Below are 23265 nucleotides of genomic sequence, written 5' to 3' on the forward strand. Positions count from 1 at the left end.
ACATAGTGTTTATTCACAATGGAGTGCTGCATATAAGGACATAGAGTATAGGTTGTCGTGTCCGGGCTGTAACTTTCCCTTGTATGGACAGATTTTAAAATAACTTGCCAAATGTGTTCCACATACCAAAACGACGTGTAGCGTGCAAGACCCGTGTCCCTACCTCAAAGGTCAAGGTCACACTTAGTGTTTATTTACAATGGAGTGCTGCATATAAGGACATAGAGTATAGGTTGTCGTGTCCGGGCTGTAACTTTCCCTTGTATGGACAGATTTTAAAATAACTTGCCACATGTGTTCCACATACCAAGACGACGTGTCGCGTGCAAGACCCGTGTCCCTACCTCAAAGGTCAAGGTCACACTTAGTATTTATTCACAATGAAGTGCTGCATATAAGGACATAGAGTTTAGGTTGTCGTGTCAGGGCTGTTACTTTCCCTTGTATGGACAGATTTTAAAATCACTTGCTACATTTGTTCCACATACGAAGACGACGTGTCGTGTGCAAGACCCATGTCCCTACCTCTAAGGTGAAAGATACACTAAGTGTTTATTCACAAGGGAATTCTGAATATAAGGACATAACAGTGTAGGTTGTAAAGTATGGGTGGTATTTTTTATGTTCAGAGGCAATTTAAAATAACTTGCCATATGTATTTGACACGTAAAGGCAAGATCAAATTTTCATGTACTGACCTTGTTCGTAGGTCAATGTCGCATTCGGGGGCATTCGTCACATACTGTGACAGCTCTTGTTAATCCTTACACTGAACAGCGGCGTAATAGTCGAGCGCGCAGTCTCTGTGACAGCTCTTGTTTACTAGAGAAGTAAAACAGGTAAGTTGTTTTGTTGTCTTTACTTAAAGAATATTTTGATAAAAAGATACTAAGACTCGTCATCATATAATAGACTGTATTATACAACTCGTCAAGGAAATATGTTAGTAAGATCGACAAAGGCTAAGTTATTTACACATTTCCTGAAGTTGTTGAATATGTTTTTTAAAGCTTCATCAATGAAAACTTGACATCAGTACTGTTTTGAAAACAAACATATATTTATATATGTCGTTCTCGGATGACCCTGACTGGGACCTTTTTGACCTAATTATTTTTTAGAGCTATAGCATTTTAGACAGTTTTGAAAACAATATTTAATGTTGTCTTTTGATGACCTTGATTGTGGCCTTTTGACACACATTAAAATTTGAAGCTTCAGCCATGAAATTAAGACCATTGATTCGAAATCAAAAATCAAAATTGTGCTTTGATAACGTTGTCCTTTCGACATACTTTCCTATTTTTAAGCTACTTCAATGAAAGTTTTTTAGTATAGTTTTCAAAACAAAAAGCAATGTTGTGCTTTGATGACATAGAATATGATTTTTGACATACATTCTATTTTCGAAGCAACAGCAAAGAAATTTAGACCATGTGTATAACTTTTAAAACAAATATCAATATTGTACTTGGATAACCTTGATAATTACCGTTTGACCATCTTTTCTATTCTAAGGTACTGCAACGAAAGTTCAGTAAGTTTTGCAAAACAATTATCAATGTTGTCCTCAGATCTTCTTTACTGTGACCTTTTGACCCTCTTTCATAAAATGTACTGCTTTAAGAATACTTATAAATGTTGTGTTTGGCTAACCATGATTGTGACATTTTCACTTACTTTTTTAGTTTTGTGGCCTCTGCAATAAAATGTTGCTATGTTTGGAAAACAATTCATCATTGTTGTTCTCGGGTTACTTTAAAGGGACTGTACATCAGATTGGCACCAATTTTTTTTTTCCTGTAACGCAACTCAGGACAATTATTAAATAGAATGTGTTAAGCTTTGAATCATAATTATAGAGAAAGGACCAAAATGTAAAAAAAAACAGTCCAGTGTTGTATCCACTGTGCTACAAAGGCTTACTCCAAAGAGGTGGTATTTTTAAGCTATATACCTTCGTAGACATACCCAGTAATATTTTTAATGGAAAAATACAAAATCACTGCTTAGCTAAAATAAATTGTAAACTATGTGGTACTTCAGTTAGTAAGATTCAATGCATTGTACACATTAATACCAAGTTTATGTCAGTTTTCGACAATTGTTTTTCTTGCAGATTGATCATCTTGTGCACAGTTGCTTCAGCTAAGGCCTACGTTTTTAATTTTGAGTACAACATTGAACTTTGGACCATGCATACTGTTTTAAAAAAAACATCTGTTAATGTTATGCTTCAGTTATCTTGATTGTGTCCTTTTGGCGTATTTGTTATGCAACTGGAATGAAATTTTGACTATGAAGTAGTTCTGCAAACAAACATTAACGATGATATTGCCAGGTGACCTTTTCATCAACTTTTCAAAGCTACAGCATTAAGATGAATAATTATGTTTGGAAAATAAATATCAAGCTTAGATATTTGGTTTGAAGCATTGTCTAATTGTCCTCACCTAAGAGTGTTCAAATTATGCTTCTATATTCAAGATTAGGTTCCGATGATTTTCTGTGTTTATGAAAGAAAGGACTTAGTTCTATACTTGCAGCAGACCGAACAATGTCACCGTCCATCAGCACTTTTAGTGCTTTGATTTAAATACAGCATGATTTTTGGTATTGATTGTTTAAATACTATTAATGTAAAATAAAAAACCGTATGCCGCGTACCTGTATAACGTTATAACTTGTGTTCTTGAGGAAAAGTAAATTCGGGTACCAGTCTACTGTATTGACTCATTCACTCTGATCAGAGCAGTCGAATGATTCACACATGTACATGTTATCACTACTTCCGGATGCTGATGATGTGAATTTTATACGTGTTTTATTGAAGAAATTTATCATTAAAGTCGCCATTGAATGATTACCACCATCAAACGGATTTATTGTCATCTTACCGTGGATAGCATGTTTATTTGACACGTAGAATTTCAAGCATTACAAGTTCGTTTGATAAAATCATGTGATTACAATTTTGCAAAATGGAGATAAAGAAATATCAAATATGCGCATACTTATTTATAAAATTTCATTTTAAATGAAGCCAAATGTATGAATATGTGCATAGCATCTGGCTTATGAATATGATGAGTGTTTACCTATGTGCATAGAAATGTCTTGGAGCCATTCTCAGTGTAAGTACATTTTGTTCAATGACATTGTGTGATAAACCATCGCCATTTGCCTGCTCACTTTTGATTTCTACTCTTTTTATGCACCAGTCAATTGTTACCATCCCCTCGGGGTACACTAGGGAAAAGGGCAGTGTTTTCACCTTTCAGCGGTGTCCTCGCAGTGCCTGATGATTGTGGTGGTTTTGTCTTCCCGCAAAATATAGCGGGGAATTACCCTTACCTAAGATCCTTGGGGTGCGAGGTTATTTGGCAGGGATTTTACCACCAGTTCGTTCCCGCAGGGTAGGGCAGGGATTTTATAGGGGATTGGTTGGACTGAAAGTCAAAGTATGTCCCAGACCTGGAGGGAGGGGGGCGTGGTTACATTTGACTGGTGCATAAAGTTCTTTTTCTGAAGACTCTTTGAGCTCACTTTTTGTTTCCTCGCCAAGAATGAAAATCAGTAATCACCCAATGGAGTGGCATAGTGAAGTAATGAAGATTTAACCTCACAACAGTCTTTCTCAAATGCTGTTCAGGCTTTTTTATGCTTAAGAATAACTTACCTGGAGATGTCAGACCAGAAATCGTCTTGGCATGAGATTGGATTACTATGGATCAGCATGCACCAGTCAATTGTAACCAGGGCCTCCACATCCGGGGGTATATCGGGTCCTCGTGGAAAATACAGTGCGGATGTGGCTTAACCTAATGTCCCTTGGGTGCTGGGGGGATTTGGTGGGGACTTTGCCACCAGACCATCCCTGCAGGGCGGGGATTTTAGCTTGGGTTGGCTGGACCGAAAGTAAAAGTCCCCGCTATTCCCTGGACCGGGGGGAGGGGGGGTGCATGGTTACAATTAATTGACTGATGCATAAGCTTGCGTATATATACAGATTCAGTGTTTTGGTGCGCAGTTGACAAATTAACTAATTACTTATTAGAAGTTAAGAATATATATTTATTTATATAAGTTATACTTTGCAATCTAAATCATAGATTTGAAAAAGGTAACCTGTATCAATAAATGCAATTATACATAAATAACTGTGCAAATCTTTATGAATCATCCAAATATGAGTACCTTGCAGGGTCTATGTTAGTTTAAAAAAAAATATACTAAGGGAGCTTTCAAGATTAGCTTTCCAATCGCATACACAATGCAGTTTGAAACCTTGATAATTCAAACAAATCTTGGTTGCAGACCATTACTATTAAATATTTGATAAGTCACAGACATTATAAGGTACATTTTAAATGGGCTGTACTCAGTTAATAATGAAAAAGAAAAAACGTTCTTTTTTATAGAAACCTGACATTAACTTGGTATCGATGTGTACCGAATTAATGCATTGAAACTTACTAACTGATGATGCACATAGTTTACAAATGATTTATTAATAGCAGTTATTTCGTGTTTTTCCATTAAAAAAAGATTACTAAGTACTTTGTTTGTCTACCGAGTATAATTCATTCCTTATGCGTAATCTGCCGTTGATGTTATTACGTGATTTAAGCAAGTTTGGTATATATCTGGAAATTCCACCCAGTCTTTATAGCATAGTGGATTCGACACTGCACTGCAATTTTTTACATTTTGGTATTTTATTTACAATAATGATATCAAAGAGTAAAATAGTTTATTAAAAAATTGTCCTTAGATTCGTTAAAGATAAAAATCCAACTTTTTTGGTGCCATTCTTGTGTACAGTCCCTTTAATAAACAACAGGTGAAGCCAATGCTGTATTTAATTTGAGACAGACAAAAAGAAGACAGTACAAAGATCAACAAGTTTTCTTGCACTTAAATGTGAACAAGTATGCTTGGGATTGAACAAATTTCAATGAAATTAAATGAAGCACAAAATATACAAAAATTGAAACTTTTTAGACTTTCAAAACTTTAACATTTATACTAAATACGGTTACATAAAATAATGAATACATTTGTAGGATTTGATATCCCACTAAATGTAACCGTCGGATTCGTTCATTCTAAACTTTCTCTCAGTGATAAGGAATAAATTTTATTCACTGCAGTTGTTTTCTAACTTTATGAAAAAAATAAGAACAATGGAAACAATGCATTTACTGTAGATCAGTGCAGATTGTAGGAGGTCATGGTTGATTTCAATGAACCACCAATAAGCCCTGCCGAAATTGGATTCTAATTGGTCAGTCAGGTGTTTTTGGTAGGCATGATTAGTATGGATCTTAATTTTAACCATCATCTATGAATGTTTACCAAATCATTGAATATTGAAATAACAAGCGAAATGTTAGTTTGAATGATGAAAGCCATGAAATATGTGAAGTATTCAAAAAGAGACCATTTTCCAGCTTGTGTAAGTATCGAGAAAATTATTAAGTAAACTTTTTTATTGTTTATCTGGAAAATGTTGAAATCTCATGTTTAGGCTTGATTGCTATGTTATTGCAATATGTTTTATTTATTGCAATATTAATGTAAAACATTTTTATGTTGACTTAAGTTTGTAGATAAAATATAATGGTATTGGTGATATGAGAATGATCTCGTAAGTCTTTAAAATCCCTTTTGGTATTGTGAGGATTTTGCTCCAGTCTTGATCAATTTAGCTTTTGAAGTAAAGTAACTGCAAAACAAGTCCAGCTGCCTAGAAAGACTATGTCAAACCCTGACCAGATAAAATTTCTAGTGTTTTCAAATTACCACCTTGGCAATGGTTTTATCATAACATAGGATATTAATGCTAGTGGTTTTAAAGAAAATGCTAGTGTTTTTGTATTTGGAATGATATATCATAAGTGGCACTAAATTGAACATAATTTATAGTTCTCATTGATAAAACACATAGCCCCAAGTACATGTTGATCTAAGATTTAAGGCTTGGATGGAGTCAGGTCAAGAAAAATGCATGTAACATTGTCAATACATTGTACTTTCCAACACAAAAACTGTTTGTTTATTCAAGTATATAATGCAATCCGCACACCAAGGAAATGCAGTATTGCTTAACCAGCTCAATTGACATCATGAGTTGGACATTAAATTGCTGCAATTAAAGGCACATCTAGATATCAGAATTATTCAAACACTGATCTAGCAACCTTATTATAGTTTAATTTATGAACTACTTTTGCGAAATGAAAGCTTTTTTAGATTTACAAGGACGGGTAAAAGTATTTGTAGTAAAGTAAATGTACTGCAACACCTGATACATGTTGCCTAGGAATCTTACAAATTCTAGGCACTCCAAATGTTACAGTTCTATTCAATTCGGAGTGCCTGAAATGAAAGCTTCTTGATTCTACATTCAACATCTTTCTGTATGACCAATGACCAGGAGAATGATGAACCTACAACCATTTGCAACTATTGAGATAGGGAGCTATCAGAACAGAGACAGAGGACAAACAAGAATGGCCAACTGTTTCATTTATTGATGTCTTTTACAAATATTATCCAAAGTATGGCCCTGTGGTTTAAAGCTCCCCTGAAAAAGAGGTGACAGGTTTTCTATATAGGATATAATTACATCATTGAAAATCTTCTCTGAAACTGCAAATAACAAACCTTTGATATAAAATGATTTAATCAAATTAAACAAGTATGTGTACTTTGGTTAACATACGCCAACCACGTAAATTAATTTGTTTAGGTCTGATTTAACGACATTGAGATTTTCAAAAGAACTATGACTTTATCTGATTAAACACTTTAGACCCCCCCCCCACCCCCACCCCCTCCTTCTACCCATACTTTTAAAATTTCCTTTGCAGCTTGCAAGCAGTTTTAGTCTAAAGTTTAAGCTAGCCCATTAAACAGTGACCCCTTGTGATGTGAGCGGATTTGTTTAATGCTTAGAACATGGTTATCGACATTCCCCTAAATGAAGCCCTAGTCCATCAGTGCTTTCAGCACTTTGATTATATCAATGAAGTTTTGTGTTCAAACAAACGACCCGGTCAATAATTGCCTCACCTGGTCGACAACTACCGTCACACACCTGGCTATTCTTTGCACATTATAATTTAAGATTAATGAGCGGGCCTTTGATGTATGCTATCCTTAACGTAATGCCTGGCCGTTTGCAGAATGTGAAAATGTGGGGGTGCGATTTTCGGCATATAGGGCTTCCAAGAGGCGGTTGCCACTTTGTCAGGAGTATGGGGGACAAAGCCCCCGTTGGCTTTTTACGTTGAATTTGATGAGAAAGCACTCATCAGGGGGCGGCTTTCTAAACAATTTCACGATGAAGAGAGAAAATGTTTGTTAAATTTGGATAAGCATATCTGTAGGGTCTTTGACTATTATAGTAGTAAGTACATAGAAAGTTTTAACATTGTAGGTCCCCTTTGACCTCTCGCTCTCCCGTGTCCATATAAAAAGCCCTTTCGTATGTAAATGCACGAGCGAGCGCAGACAGAAAGAATCATCGATCTATAGCCTACATGTCATGTATGATATACTTCCCGCGCAGATGGTACAGTATGGGTATTCCAAATATTACGCAATATCTATTTATAGATAAGTGATAACTGGTTAAGAAGTTAACGTAACATTAAGCTGGTAAAATAATAGAAGAATGGCAGTTGTAGGCACTAACATGCATTTATTTCCCGTTATGATCTTTTATTTATTGAAAAAAATAACTAGTTACGTAACTAGTTAACCACATAACTAACTAGTTAATTAAGAGGTTAACTAGTTAAGTAACTAGTGAACCACTTAATTAACTAGTCAGTTATATGGTTATCTGGTGGCAGAAGTATGCCACCATAAATATCACTGGAATGGTTTGTCATGTAATGGTGTCTCGACCAATGATGAAATGGAAATCTTAGAGAAAATTTATCAAGCATTATAATAATTATATGTACTGTAAGTGTAAAAATTGATCACATTAGTTTCATGTGTTAAGGTTGTATAAACACTTGAGGATGCACATACAAATCGGTGTAACTTGCTAGATGAAATTGTTTCAAAGATTGGCACACAATAATACTACCTACCCTTTCCACATGTTGGTCAGGAGAGCTGGCGCGTCAACTGGCGCACAGTGAGACGAAAGCTGTGTTCACTGCCAAGGACATGCTGCCAACTGTGCATGAGGCCCTCAATATGAACCAGGAGGCAAGGGAAAGGGTCAAGGTTAGAAAAGTTAAATAAATCACATTTATATACAGAATTTGAATTTTGTTAAAAAAATTCTTATCATACCTGCACAATCAAATTTTGAAGGGAATTTTATGCCACTAAAGGGAGGCATATAGTAATCATACTGTTTGTCAGGCCATCTGTCCTTGGGCAATTTACACATTGCCTCAGCCATAACCTTGTTATTAATAATTGAAATCCAATCAAATTAAGCATACTTGTAGGGATCCATGGGAGGGTGAGTCAAACATAGAATATCTGCTCTTATCTCAAACGTCAAGGTCACATTTCAGTGTCAATTTGTCTTATAAGTTATAATGTTCATAGCAAGACGTCTCGACGCAGCCACAGCATTTACATATTTATGGGAATTCAATTAAAATTATCAAACTGAACAGGCCCATGGAAGGTCTGTGTCTGAGGCATAACATCTCAAAGCATCTCATTACATTTGTACTCTTTTGCTTATAAGAATTTGTCTTAGAAATTAATATTGATCCTCATATTTGCAGGTGCAAAAAAGTATAACCGTATAATTAGCAATCTTGTTTATATTGGAGAAACTTTTTCGGTGAGATAAATTACAAAAGACTAAAAACAGGCCTGAAACTGCCCAGAACTGCTACCTGTTACCCTTTCATGTTGTACAACTCTTAACAGGTCATCTAGTTATGGTTTGTGAATTCCACTTAAAAAAGAACATAAGAACTGGTTAACTTGATTAAATTCATATAACCGGTTATCTATAAATAGATGTATTCAACTGGTTTTCTACATATATTTGTGTATTTCACATAGTAACTGGTAACACAAATCTTAACCAGTTATTATGTTACTTACTAGAAGTGGATTTTGCAAAACTAGATAACCAGTTACTGCTAGAAGCCAGCAATGCACTTATATTTAACTGGAAACATGAATATTATCTTGTTAACCAGTTTTTAGCTTGACTATTTGAAAAATGAGAAGCCTTTTCTACTTCCCCTGGCATCAGCATCGGTGTCTGGTTAAAGTTTAAAGGCAGGTTGCATTTTAACTTATAACTCCAATACCCTTCATTCAATTCACTTATACTTCCATCACACTAGACGAAGACAATGAAGACAGCACTACATCCTGGCAATTTCTAAAAATGCAGCGAGGACACGGTCAAATTCTTAAAAAATGCATTACTCAAGTTCATACTACGTCCTTACTGCCTCCCTGCCAGGCATTCACTGCGTCTCTTAAGTTCAAAATATGCTCTTACTGCATGCATCTTCAAGCATGCACCTCATCCATGTTTTTTTTTGTATGTTCTTACTATGACCAGGAAGATTGCACTAGGGGCTTACTAAGCGCTTATCACGTGTGCATTACATTCTTATGACTTGAATTTATTGTTAAATGTGATCTAGATGGAATTACCGTGTTCTAGTTATAACTGGCCTATTTTTCATTCATATCTATTGTTGTTATAAAATGAAGATATTAAGGGGAGTTGAATCCCGTATTTATACATGATCACTGTTCAGAACCTGACGTGCTTTGAACCTGATGCAAACATGTCTAAGATGTGTTAAGCACCGAAAGATCGTATTAACAACCAAACAAGGTCTTCTACAAGGTGGCACGAACGTACCATAGTTGTGGTAAAAACGTGGAGACAGTTGTGGTGAGGACTCCATTGACGTACAAGAACACAATGACAACCTAGAGACAACGCCTTGAGAACGCCATTCAATATTTCCCGTCCAGTACCACGCTTGCACAACGTCAATCAAGTTCCTACTAGGTTTAAGTTACGCCATCACTATGTCCATGCCGTCATTAATACGTTCTTATTAAGTTCTTACTACGTCCTGATTCAACCAAGCCCTCAGTACTTTTTTCTAACATGTTCAAAGTCCTCTCACATCCTTCACTTTCATAAAGACAGTACCACATACTTATCGGTGTCTACTGTGTTCCTACTACGTTGACCAAGTTTTGAATGTGTCCTGCCAGATTTTTGAGGACGTAGTGGGAACATAGCCTAGAGTAATGGGGGCATTAATACCTCACGCATTCGTTCAGGACCATCACACTTTGAGGTTATATAACTCCATATTATCCTGAATACAAATTATGGCCCCTGATTTACTTAGGAACTTAGGTTAAAGTTTGAGGGCACATTGTGTCAGGTTAAAGTTTTAAGACAAGTTGGCATTTTCACTTATAACTCCAATACCCTTCATTCAATTCACTTAATACTTCACACTGAGTTGCTCAGGACCATCCCACAATGAGGTTACATAACCCCATTTTATCCTTTATACAAATTATGGCCCCTGATTGGCTTAGGAACCTAGGTTAAAGTTTTAGGGCATATTGTGTCTGGTTTAAGTTTAAGGGCATTAGTTGGGATTTTCACTGAATACTTCACATAGTTGTTTTAAGGCCATAACACAGTTAGATAACCTGACCATCTTTACTATTGATATGAATTATGGCCTTTGATTGACTTTTTTCTTATTGCTTTTGACAATCACATTTTATTTTTTATTTTTACCCATAGAATAATAACCTAGTTATTAGAATGATGTAGGCTGCTGTTGGGGCAGGCCGGCATGAAGGCCGTGTCAAACTCATCTATGGTACAGAATAACTTAAGTTAGGTTTGACAAATGGTAGGGATTGAAAATCAGACCAAAGTCATAATCGATCATCGAAAATAATCGGACGAGCCATTTCGATCAATCATCGATTATATAATCGAAACGGAACAAGTGAATATATTACATATTACAATCAGTTATGTTTTAAATGCTGTTTTGTTATACATTCCAGCTTACAATTGATAATTTAGTAAAATGTTTTTAGGAGATAACTTTATTCTAAAATAATTGAGAATAAAAACTTGATTTTTCCACATTACAAGTATATACCAGACAGTAGATTTATATTTATTAAAAAGATCAACCATAAACTGATGAATTATGTTTTTATCAGCATTTTCATCACTTTAAAACAGATATTACATAATTAGGAACAAAAATGTAGTACAAAATGTATTTACATGTAGCATTTTAAAAAATGTTCCAATCTTTTACATGAAATACTTATCAATTATCATGACATCATGTTGAAATGAATTTATATTTTTCTAGCAAGATTTAACATGGGGAAATGCTGAATAAATAATCATTTTTACTTGATAAAAAAATATATTTGAAATTACAATGAAGATGATTTTTTACTTTTAAAAGTCTGAGTCTGAAATTAGCAAAAGCGTGCATGCCAGTTCAATAAAACCAATTCTACAAGATACAAGAATATATAATTAAATATAACATGTTACATTATCTGTTTAGCTCAATGATCCATTTTTACATGAAGAAAAATAGAATGACAAGAACCACTTTCACGATTTTATGCAAAAACGTTTTAAAGAAAATCAGTACATACACAACACGGTTACTTCCCTTTGCCGTACATTAGCGATAATCGATTATGGAATAATGAAATTGATTATCGCCAACCTCGGACACAAATAATCGACTTTTGACAATACTCGATCATCGTTTTATCCCTAACAAATGGTGACCAACCTTGGTATATAGGAAGAGTTTATGGAGACCTTTTATAGGATTGCATTTCAGGCCCCTAAGGTCAAGGTTACTGAAAATAGAAAAGTGGTTGGTACTGAATAACGTTATTTAGGGTTGACATATTGCAATCAAACTTATATATAAAGAAAGAGTTTATATAGACCTTTCATGGGCTTGTGTTTGGGGCTCAGAGAGTCATGGTCAAGGTCACTGTTACTAAAAATACAAAAAGGTAAGTACTTAATAACTTTAGTTAGGGGTGACATTTTGTGACCGAACTTCGTATATAGGAAGATTTTATTGAGACATTTCATGGGATAGCGTTTGGGGCCTCTTGGGTGAAGGTCATTGTTACTAAAAATAGCAAAGGATCGGTACTTTTAATAACTTTAGTAAGGGTTGACAAACTGTGACCAAACTTTGTATATAGGAAGAGTTTATTGAGACGTTTCATGAGATAGCGATTGGGGCCCCTAGGGTCAAGGTCACTGTTACTAAAAATAGAAAAAAGTTTTGTACTGAACAACTTTAGTTAGGGTTGACATATTGTGACCAAACTAGGTAAGAAGGGAGTGTTTATGAAAGCTTTACATGGGGTTGCATTTGGGGTCCCTTGGTCGATGGTCATATGACGGTCACTGTTAATAAAAAAAAGAAAAATACAGTTAAAACTGAATCTCACAACAAAGGCTGCAGTTCTCTTCTGTCAATCATTGAAAACCTGGTTTTGTCGCATTGAGGCATTTCTTGTTTACTTTTTGATTCTGATTTTTTATCATTGCTTAATTTTTTGAAAGGCACATAAAACACCATTATTGTATTCATTTCTAAGTGGAATTTGCAAACCATAACAAGATAACCTGTTGTACAGCATGAAAAGGTAAAAGGTGGCAGTTCTGGGCATTTTCAGGCCTGTATTTAGATTTATCGATTTTGATTTTGGATGGTTGATGGGCTCATATTATTTTCTTTAATTTTTTATTCATTATCTATTGAAGTCTATATGCTTTGAACATTGTACAGTGGAAACTCACTTAACCGGATCTCCACAAAACCGGAATCCTCGGGATACCGGACTTTTTTCAGAGTCCCGGTTTTCCCCTTTTATTTTCAATGTAAAATAATCCCTGCAACACCGGAACCTCGGAATTCCGGATACCGGACAAAAAATCGAGAAAATTTGTTAGTTGTCAACGTAATTTTACCTCACAAAACCGGACGTATATTTGTTCAAACATGTCAAAATGATTTTGTGTATTAGGAATTCGCGAATCGCGTGTCACTTTGTCACTTTGTTTTGACAGCCGGTGCGTCGTTCAATATTGCACCTGTGATGTTGTGTTAACTCGATAATGATGATTGCGCTGTGGATTGACTGCCGCGCGATAATCAAACGATAATCAAACTTGTGAAAAGAAAATTGATTGAAAAATTTATTTGTTTGTTGACTAGAAACGGTTATTAACTGATCATTTTGGAGGGTTGGTTGTTTTATCTAAAGATGATTGAATCAAATTAGAGCGTTGCGTTAATTAAACTATCAAACATACTTAACAAGCATTAAATTACGCGAGTTGTTTTATTTTAAGACTTGGAAAAAAGATGATTGTAAAAACGCAGAAATGTTTAATTATGTTTATCACTTTTGCATGTGCTTTAATCATGTCTCAACCTCCGTCTAAACGTCGACTTCCCTTTAAAGGTTAACTCAGTTAATATTTTGAGTAAACTTACTCCGTACATCAAATCCTCACTAAACCGGAATCCTCACTAAACCGGAAATTTTGCTCAGTCCGGACCTTGTCCGGTTTAATGAGTTTCCACTGTATAATGTTTTCCCAATAAACTTATTGTATTATATCACCATTTTCTTTTATTATACCCCCGACAAACGGAGTTACAAGAAGGTAAATTGGAGCCACCCTGTGGTTGGTCGATTGGTCTGTTTATTGCAATTTTCCTTGTCTGGAGGATGACTTGAAAACTGAGGGATGGAATATGATTAAATTTCATACAATGATAGAACATGATGAGGTGAAGTTTAAAATGAAAGAACCATAACTCTGATTTCTCACTAGATTTTCTTACATGAAAGATTGTGATATCATTCTAAACTAATATTCCAGGACAAACAAAAACTGTTATGAAAGCTCTAAACAGATTGTTTCTATTTATGCAAGAGTGCATTCAGGGCGGGAAAAATGAGGAAATACAAACTTGACAAGCTTCTCGTTGATGGGGAGTTGTATGTGTTTGACTTTGATGCTAAGAAGCCTGTTTTGTGTCATAAATAGGGGTCAGGCCGTGGTTCAATAACAATTATCATGTAAATAATGACACTATAATGCATCTTTGTTCCAATAATATTCAAGGATTAAAGAAATACATATATGACATTGCATTCTAAAACGTTCTTCAGTGCGTTTGATATAGCAGCTCTCTATGAAATTAGGCACACTGAACTAAATGAATTTGATCATTTTTAAAGTTTCGATAAACGATGGATATGTAATAATAGAATAGGCTCAGATGGAGTTTTAGTTTTTGTGAAAGGTAAATTAACGAAGATTTGTACCCACATGTTACATATGGCAAAGCTATATTGGGTATGTCAATGACCATATCTTAATTTTAACCTATATTGCACCAGAAAATTCTACAATTTATGTTGACACTGAGCAAGGTGGTATATATTCACTTTATCAATAATTGATGTGTGTTATGTACGATTTCCCTTCGGCGAGTTTGCTTGTAGCTAGTGATATGAACAAACGAATAAGCGACTCACAAGATTACATCCCCGACGATGATACAGATGCTTAAAACACCAGTAATATTCAATAGCTTACAAGAACATTAATAATTATGCAATAAACCTATAATTCTAAAGCACAAAGGATATGTTTAAAATACATTACTTAAGAATGCATGATTTATTTTATCTTGATTTTTTTCCTGCGCGAGCTGACCATTACATTTAATGACATTGGACTTTTTCTTTTTTTTGGCTCCAACCAAATTACTTGCTAGAATAAATCCGGACTCCAAGCTTTACTAGAATAAGGGCCAGCTTTATTAAACTTCGTAGGAAGTCTGTTTTGCTTACAAACTTTGTACGATGTATCTCAGGCTGTTTAGCCGTTTTGTTAAGAATTTCGTACGAACAAGCACCTGTTTCTTTGTAGATCTACGAAAATTTCTACGAAAGTTCTTAGGGTGGCGTACGATCTTCGTAGACTAAAAAATGGCCGCCACAACAACAGAATTATTCTATATTGGCGATCTTTCATTTATTATGGCATATTTTAACAAAACCAACTACCATTTTCAAGACAGAAGACGACTCTGTGGAATCTGCAACCCGGTGAGTAAATTAACAAATCGTTAAGACGCCGTTTTGACTAAATTTTCAGGGGACGCAACCTCGCGCCAACTGTCGATATGTTTTGAAAACAAAATGCTCTTATTTCGATGCATTTCAAGAGTTTTGTTGTGATAAGAACACTGGAATATAGACTGAAATACTATCCAACCATTAGACTCATGGTATATGAATTTTACGGTGTTTTAAGTTAAACAAACAAGCTAAAACAGACTGATTTTATGACAGTGTTTACACTGATCTGTCATTCCATCTGTCAAAGTTTTTATCATTTTTCAATAACTTGCTTTGACTTATATTTACAAGATTATCATGTCTCTAATTGTGTTAAGAAATTCTAAATCAACATTGAAGCTTATAAATTTAAAAGTTGCCTGCGGGTGGGGATGCAGGGGGTGGGATGGGTCAAAAAGTTTTTTTTAAAATATCCAGAAGGTTTACTTGTGTTATTTATAAGCAAGATAAGAGTAAATACACCGCAAGAGCAAATCAAGTGGAAATCGTGCATTATGTATGTTTTTACAGTCAGTTTGTAGCATTTTTTTTTACCAAATCTCAATTTAATACAAAAATTTAAGCTTATCATGCATATAGTTTGATGCACATTCTATAATTATAATATTAAAGATGTGCAGCATATATATGGAATGATCCAAATCACTGGATACTGTATATATGTAACATTGCATGTGAAAATGCATAGCAACAATTGATATAAGACTGCTGAAAAAATCACATTGCAAGTTTTCATATTTATTTTCAAAAATTGATGTTTTATGCATTTTTCAAAAACATTAATTTGCGACAGAAATATGAAAAACTGCGATAAAATCTTCTGTCAGCATTCTTGTATCGCTGGTTTTCAGATGTTTACACAAAATTTGCTCATAATCCTGGACAAAAGATAATATATTATCAAAACTGTTAATCTGTAAGAGTGCAGCCTTAAAGAAAACAAATAAAATAAAAAGGGTTTTTAATGATTTCTAGCAGATAAGTATGTTGTCAAAGAACCAAATTCAAGGTATCATTATAGTTGTCTGTCATGTCCGAGACAATACAATAATGTTATTGTATTATATTTGTATATGATGTATAGGTCCTAATTATTAGGTCTATAAATCCGGCTTTAAGTGATTTTGAGTTGTGCCCTTTATCTAACTGAGAAAACAACTAATGTTTTATTATACATATTTTACAAGTGGCTCTGTGAAATATTCTGTGACTGTTAAAAGGTGTAAATTTAAAATATTTTGTATATGTACTCAATTTTTTTTATCATTGTTTTTTTGCTCTTAAATAATTTTTGTTTTTCATTTCAGAGACTCAGTGCCATGTCACTAATACTTCAGAACCTAGAATGAAAGTTACTGAAAGAGCAATAGACTTTCCAATCTCTACAAAATTCATCTTAACTGTTTTTCAAGGTGATACTTGAGAGTTGAGACTACCAAAGACTTTTCAAGGACAGAATTCACAAAACAGTTTATGCCACCATCTCATATCAAAGGATTGTGCTCGAGTTGAACAGCCTTCAAACAGAAACTGTTTCAACACCTTCAATGGATTCATTCTGATTCAGTTTACTCTTGCTGTGATCTGAGCAACTATTTACATCAGTTCAACATTGTAAATTGTTTAAACTTAAAAATTCTGTCTTCTTGCAACTCACATGAATTTATTTACTGTGGACTTTGATGTTGACTCTATACAGGAAAAAGAGACCATCTTTAAACATGCTGGCATATCTTTTAAAAAGGAAACAAATATTATAACCAACACACTACACTGTTATGTCATCCAAGGAGTCAGCTACTGACTCAATTTATAAATACTTCACAGGAAAAATGTCTCTGTCAATGTAGACATTTTTTATTATGCCCCCCTTCGAAGAAGCGGGGTATATTGCTTTGCACATGTCGGTCGGTAGGTCGGTCGGTCGATACTGTCTGTAGACCAAAGCTTGTCCGAGGGATAACTCAACAATTCCTGGACTTATGGTCATCAAACTTGACATGAAGGTTGGGCCTGACCAGTAGATGAATTTAGTGCTCATCGGGTCAAAGGTCAAGGTCACAGTGACCTTGAATGGTAAATTAATTTTAAAGCTTGTCCGAATGATAACTCAACAATGCCTAGACCTTTCATCATCAAACTTGATATGGAAGTTCAGCCTGACCAGTAGATGACCCCTATTGGTTTTGGGGATCATCGAGCCAAAGATCAAGGTCACAGTGACCTTGAATGGTAAAAGTTTGTCAGAGTGATAAATCAACAATGCCTGCCCCCATGGCCCTCAAACTTGATTTGGAGTTTGGGCCTTACCAGTAGATGACCCCTATTGATTTTAGGGGTCAAAGGTCAAGGTCAAAGTGATCTTGAAAGCAAACTCGACAATTCCTGGACCAATCATGCCATTCAGTCTGAATGGTCATCAAGCTTGACATAAAGGTTGGGCCTGACCAGTAGATGACCCCTCTTGACTTTGTTTGTTGACTAGAAACGGTTATTAAGTGATCATTTTGGAGGGTTGTTTTATCTAAAGACTTCTATGATTGAATCAAATTAGAGCGTTGCGTTAATTAAACTATCAAACATACTTAACAAGCATTAAATTACGCGAGTTGTTTTATTTTAAGAGTTGGAAAAAAGATGATTGTAAAAACGCAGAAATGTTTAATTATGTTTATCTCTTTTGCATGCGCTTTAATCATGTCTCAACCTCCGTCTAAGGTTCAAATCAACAATGCCTGCCCCCATGGCCCTCAAGCTTGATTTGGAGTTTGGGCCTTACCAGTAGATGACCCCTATTGATTTTAGGGGTCAAAGGTCAAGGTCAAAGTGATCTTGAAAGCAAACTCGACAATTCCTGGACCAATCATGCCATTCAGTCTGAATGGTCATCAAGCTTGACATAAAGGTTGGGCCTGACCAGTAGATGACCCCTCTTGACTTTGAGGGTCATCAAGCCAAGGTCAAGGTCACAATAACCTTTAATGCAAAAAAGATAACAAATCCTCTCTCAGGGATATCTCAACAATGCCTGAACCTATGATCATCAAACTTGACATGGAAGTTGGGCCTGACAAGGAGATGACGCTTAAATTGATTTTAGGAGTCATTGGGTCAAAGGTCAAGTTCACAGTGACCTTGAATGGGAAAATGTTTTGAGTGATAACTTGACAATGCCTGTACCCATGGCCTTCAAACCTGACTTGGAGTTGTGTCTGGCCTGTAGATGAGTCCCTTTCATTTTAGGGGTCATCGGGTCAAACGTTAAGGTCACAGTGACATTGATTGAAAAAAGCTTGTCTGTGTGATAACATGTCAATGCCTGAACCCATGTCCCTCAAACTTGACATTTAGTTTTCTGTAGACCAGCTGATGACTCATATGGATTTTGAGGTCATAAAGTCAAAGGTCATGGTCATAACACACTCTATCCTCACACTTTGAACGGTCATAATCTTAAAACTGCCTCAAAGGCATCCAATGTCAGTGACTAATCAGTTGTCTTTTCGATCCATGCTTATTTCATTCAATTGTTCATATAATCCTGTCAACATGGCGCTCAAGTGGGGGCATAATGTTTGACAAACATCTCTTGTTGATACTTGGCTCATTTCTTACATGTAGCTGTAACATTTTGGGCAATTTCTCAATTATTTTGTTTAAGACATTTTTTTTCATCCAGCTCATCTAAGCCTAAGTTAGTGTTCATGTTAACTTTTATGACTGCCTGTTTATTGTACTTTTTATAAATTATTTTTAATGACTTTTTCTCAAGAACCATTTGGCTAAGTATGTCTCCTCCTGAAATAGACTAATTCTTTTAGCTCCAGTTGTCTGCCTGTCTGTCTGTAACAAATTGTGTCTGCTCCATGTCTCTTTAACTTTTTGAAGGATTTGATAGACCTTCCCACAAATGTACACCATATTGAGAGGAGGGTTTTATTATTATAACTGTTGAGCAGTTTCTGAACTTGACTGTATTATATCTTGCATTTACCTCAAGCTGTTAAGTGAACAATATAACATTGACCAATACAAGGAACTAAACCTTCTAGGTCACCATTTTGGAATAAAGTAATACTTTAAGCTCATATTTCCATAAGAATCTGCTCATATACAGTTTAAATAGCTTATACAAGCATATCATTTCAACATAACATCAGATCCTCCACTGTTTTATGTTTGCAACACTTTTTTTTAAACTTTGATTTATATATCATGACTTTTATGAACAAATACCAAACAGCAACTCACAGATCTATACTCATTTGGGCAGAATTTTGTAAATCCAAGCATTGTCATTTGATATTCAATGGTTTTTGGCAAATTGGGGCATTTTCTGTCACATTAAAATCAATATTAACAATAAATCTCCAACTTCATTATTCTCATATTTTTGTGCCCATTCTTTGCCAATTATTTGTTTGTCTATTGGTATACATGTATGTTTATTCATTCTGTTTTTCAAAATAACGAATTAATAATATGTTTGAAATATTTTATTTGTTCACAACTTATTTCATATAACAAAAAGATGACTGCATTTTGTTTTATTTCACATCATGATCACTCATAGTGCAAGACTTGAAGAAGTATAGTGATATAGCCACAGGTGTCTGACTTTCTCCTACCCAAGAGGGCATGTGTTTGAATCCCAAGTTGGAAAACACAGTTCAAAGGTCAGTTGATGTATCCTGAGAAACACTCTATGATGGGCACCTGTAAAATAGAAGATACATAATCTTTATTATTATCCATAAAACGTGAAAATTGTTAGTAAAATAAAAAAGAAATGGTCTAACTTTTTTTCAAATACAATTCTTGATAATATTTCTTGTAAAAGTACACATTTTATCTTAAGAGATAAAAAAAACACTACAGGACAAATTTGTTTTGTAAAAGGCATTTCTCAAATTCAAATGAAATGCCTGCCTTGACAGTGATATTTTGTATTAGGATTACATATATTGGTAAAAAATCGATAGTTTGCAAGAAGCAGTAGCAAGTATGTTCTTATTTCATACTATGTTATAATGGCAATTGCATCTGTTTTTGAAAGACTGGGTCTAATAACACTAAAAAATCTAATAATAATCCTACTCCCCGATTACTGTTTGCATAGTTTTTGCAATAGTTGGTTTAATCATACGCTGAGATATACAGGCATACCCAATGCTTTTCAGTGCTACAACACTGCATCTCAGATGACTGAGCTTTTCTTTTATTTCAAAAGATTGCCTGCAATGAAAAACTTAATAAATCATATCAATAACAAACAAAGAGGATACTGAAATTGACAATAGGTCTACCTATTTGTAATGACAAATGTCATTTGTATACTGGTTAGTATATAGAATTGTATATTAAAACATATTTGAGTGTGTAAACTTACATACCTTAAGGAAACAGTTCAAATAATATTCGCTAACTAAACTCTTTCTTAAATTTGTACTTCCGGGGTTTTCAATCGAATAGAACAAAGAATTAACGAACGTATTAGTACATTTACCTTTTGGGATGTAATTATTGAACATGTTAACGCCATAACAATTATCATACACAATACAAGCGATAAGAAATGAATATAATTGGTATCAAAATGTGTAATAACCTGAAAACATTGCAATGTGACACAGGAAACAGCTGTTTAAACGGGTGAAACCATGCCGTAGCAGCCGTAGTCGACAAAATTTATTAAAATAAATAGTAAATATATATTTTGATTATTCAAAAAAGCGAAGCAGATCATATCACTATTTGCCAATTTTTTTTAGTATACTAACATCTACGGTTTGTTTACATTTTCATCAGATCCTTCCCCATTTTGAAGAGTAATTTCGTACGAAAGCGTTAATAAAATGGTTGCAGAAATCTTCGTATGCAACTTCGTACGAAGTGATCGCTTGCTTAACATGCATTCATAAAAAATAGTCATGCATGACGAAAGTTGGCTCTTGAAATAACCAAACTGTCAATAGTTGACGACGAATTTGAAACCAGGCAGCTCTCCCTGTATATTTTTCTGCACATACACCAGAGGCACCGTCCCTCAGCACTTTCAGTGCTTTGATTAGACAGACTTATTACCCGTCCGCCAACTTTAACACCTGGACACGAAACAAAGATACTTTTTGACCAGATTCAGATCAAGTCTAATCTGACGTTAGAGCAAAGTAAATGGAGATGAACCTTAAATGGTAGAGTAAATGGAGATAAACCTTAAATGGTAGAGTAAATGGAGATGAAAACAGTGAATTTACATGCATGGCAAATAATGGATGTAGTGTGGTAGACTATATTCAGTACATGTCACATTTTGAAATAGGCTGTGAATCTTTTTCAGATCATTTCCCCATTGAAATGTCAATTATCTTGCAATCAGGGGATTGTTTTAAGAAAGTTTGCTTTTGCCCTGCTAGCAAGCACGTGCGGTCAACTCAGAATGGTGGGATAATGAGTGTAAACACTTAAAATATAAAATATTTCAGAGTCTAAGAAAATACAGTTTACCAATACCAGATTTAACCTGAATGAATATATTGAAAAACAAGGGCAGATTAGGCGCCTGTGCCAAACTAAAAAACATACAAGTACAAAATTGCTCAAGGAGACGGCAAAAAAGGCTCGCTCTAAATCGATCTAAAGCAATGTAGAGTTATTTTTTTGTGAGGGAGCGAAATGGGCAGTTTCAGTACTAACACATGAAAATTCAATCAGCCTGGGTTCGTTTTATTACATATATATAATGCAAACATGGATGAGTTAACAAATCTTATTAAAAAAATGCAGGACATCTGTCAAGCTTTATTTTACTTTAAGACAGATTTTGAGTAATATATATTGAAACGATTTGTAATGAGAACTTTGTTTGAAAAAAATAAAAAAAGCTTCACTTTGTGTTTATTGAAGTGCTGAAATTAGAACGAATAGGCACTATAAATGACTATAAGGCTAATTTGTTCTAGTCATGTTAGTCAGGCAACAGTGTAAAATGGGGCAAAATGAACTGAGAAATAAAAAATGGCACTTTTATTCAAAATTTGGAATTGAAACAATATATATGCAAGTAAAAAAAAAGGAGTGACTAGAAATGAGTTTGACATGATATTTAGAATGCAATCAGAATGCAAATATATGGTATTGAAACACAGATGTGTCCTTCAAGTATGAAATATGCAACATGTAATACACAGTTTCATAACATATACATGTACTAATAAAAAACCCTAAGAAATAGCAAACTTAAAGTCTTAAATGAATAGTTTGAAATGGGATAAATGGATGTTAACATATATACATACTTATATACAACAAAGCACAACACAGTGAAGCAGTCTTCGGAAGATCCCAATACAAAAGGCAGGATTTGTTTTAAATAAAGATTAAAGTACATTAGTTTTTAAGATGAATTTTAACAACAGCATACAAACAGATGATTTCAAAATTTTAAAAAGAAATGCAAAACAAATGTTGGTAATTTTTTAATATGAATAACATAAACATATAAATGAACATTTATGAAATGAACATTTGTTGCAAATGTGCAAGGCATTTACATTTTATTCTAGCAGTTCGATGATAACGAATTGGAATGAGAATGTCAGCATTTTTAAAGCAATGGGAAAGGATTATTGAAAAGTTTTGTAAATGGAATAGATTTAGGTGTTTCCACAAATGAATGTTATCATTGTGTAACAAAAGTTTAACAGAAAGGTTGGTATATGATAGAGTGACATTATGAGCATTCATTAAAAGAACAAAAAAGCAACTTTATACACAGTTATATACATTGGCAAATAGTTATTGAAAACGAAGAAAATGTTTACAATGTACATGTAAGAAAATGAATGTGTGAAATACTCATATTCGAAGGACACGAAGAAACATGCAACAGCTATTTCAGTAAAACATATATCTCACAGGGGACAAAAAATTATTATAATAGTACATGAATGGGTGTGTTTGTTCCGTAATTTGACCTTAAAATGGTAAAATTGCTTCTGTAGGGGGGTGAACTAATAAAAAAAATCTCCCCAGTTGTTACATGTA

At 34.5% G+C, this 23265-nt stretch overlaps 1 protein-coding gene across 3 annotated transcripts in view; it reads left to right on the forward strand.

Moving 5' to 3' along the window:
* LOC128231686 (probable 4-coumarate--CoA ligase 1) overlaps nucleotides 1–23265 on the forward strand; it is a 178154-nt gene that overhangs the window by 86727 nt on the left and 68162 nt on the right. For all 3 annotated transcript variants that reach the window (XR_008260417.1, XM_052944761.1, XM_052944759.1), the window contains exon 5: nucleotides 8129–8247. Coding sequence is in view for 2 of the 3 variants with exons in the window: in XM_052944761.1 (XP_052800721.1) it covers nucleotides 8129–8247 (119 nt within the window). In the remaining variant the exon portion in view is untranslated. The remainder of the gene's footprint in view (nucleotides 1–8128; nucleotides 8248–23265) is intronic.

The sequence above is a fragment of the Mya arenaria genome, chromosome 4, assembly GCF_026914265.1.
Source record: "Mya arenaria isolate MELC-2E11 chromosome 4, ASM2691426v1".
Taxonomy (NCBI): Eukaryota; Metazoa; Mollusca; class Bivalvia; order Myida; family Myidae; genus Mya; species Mya arenaria.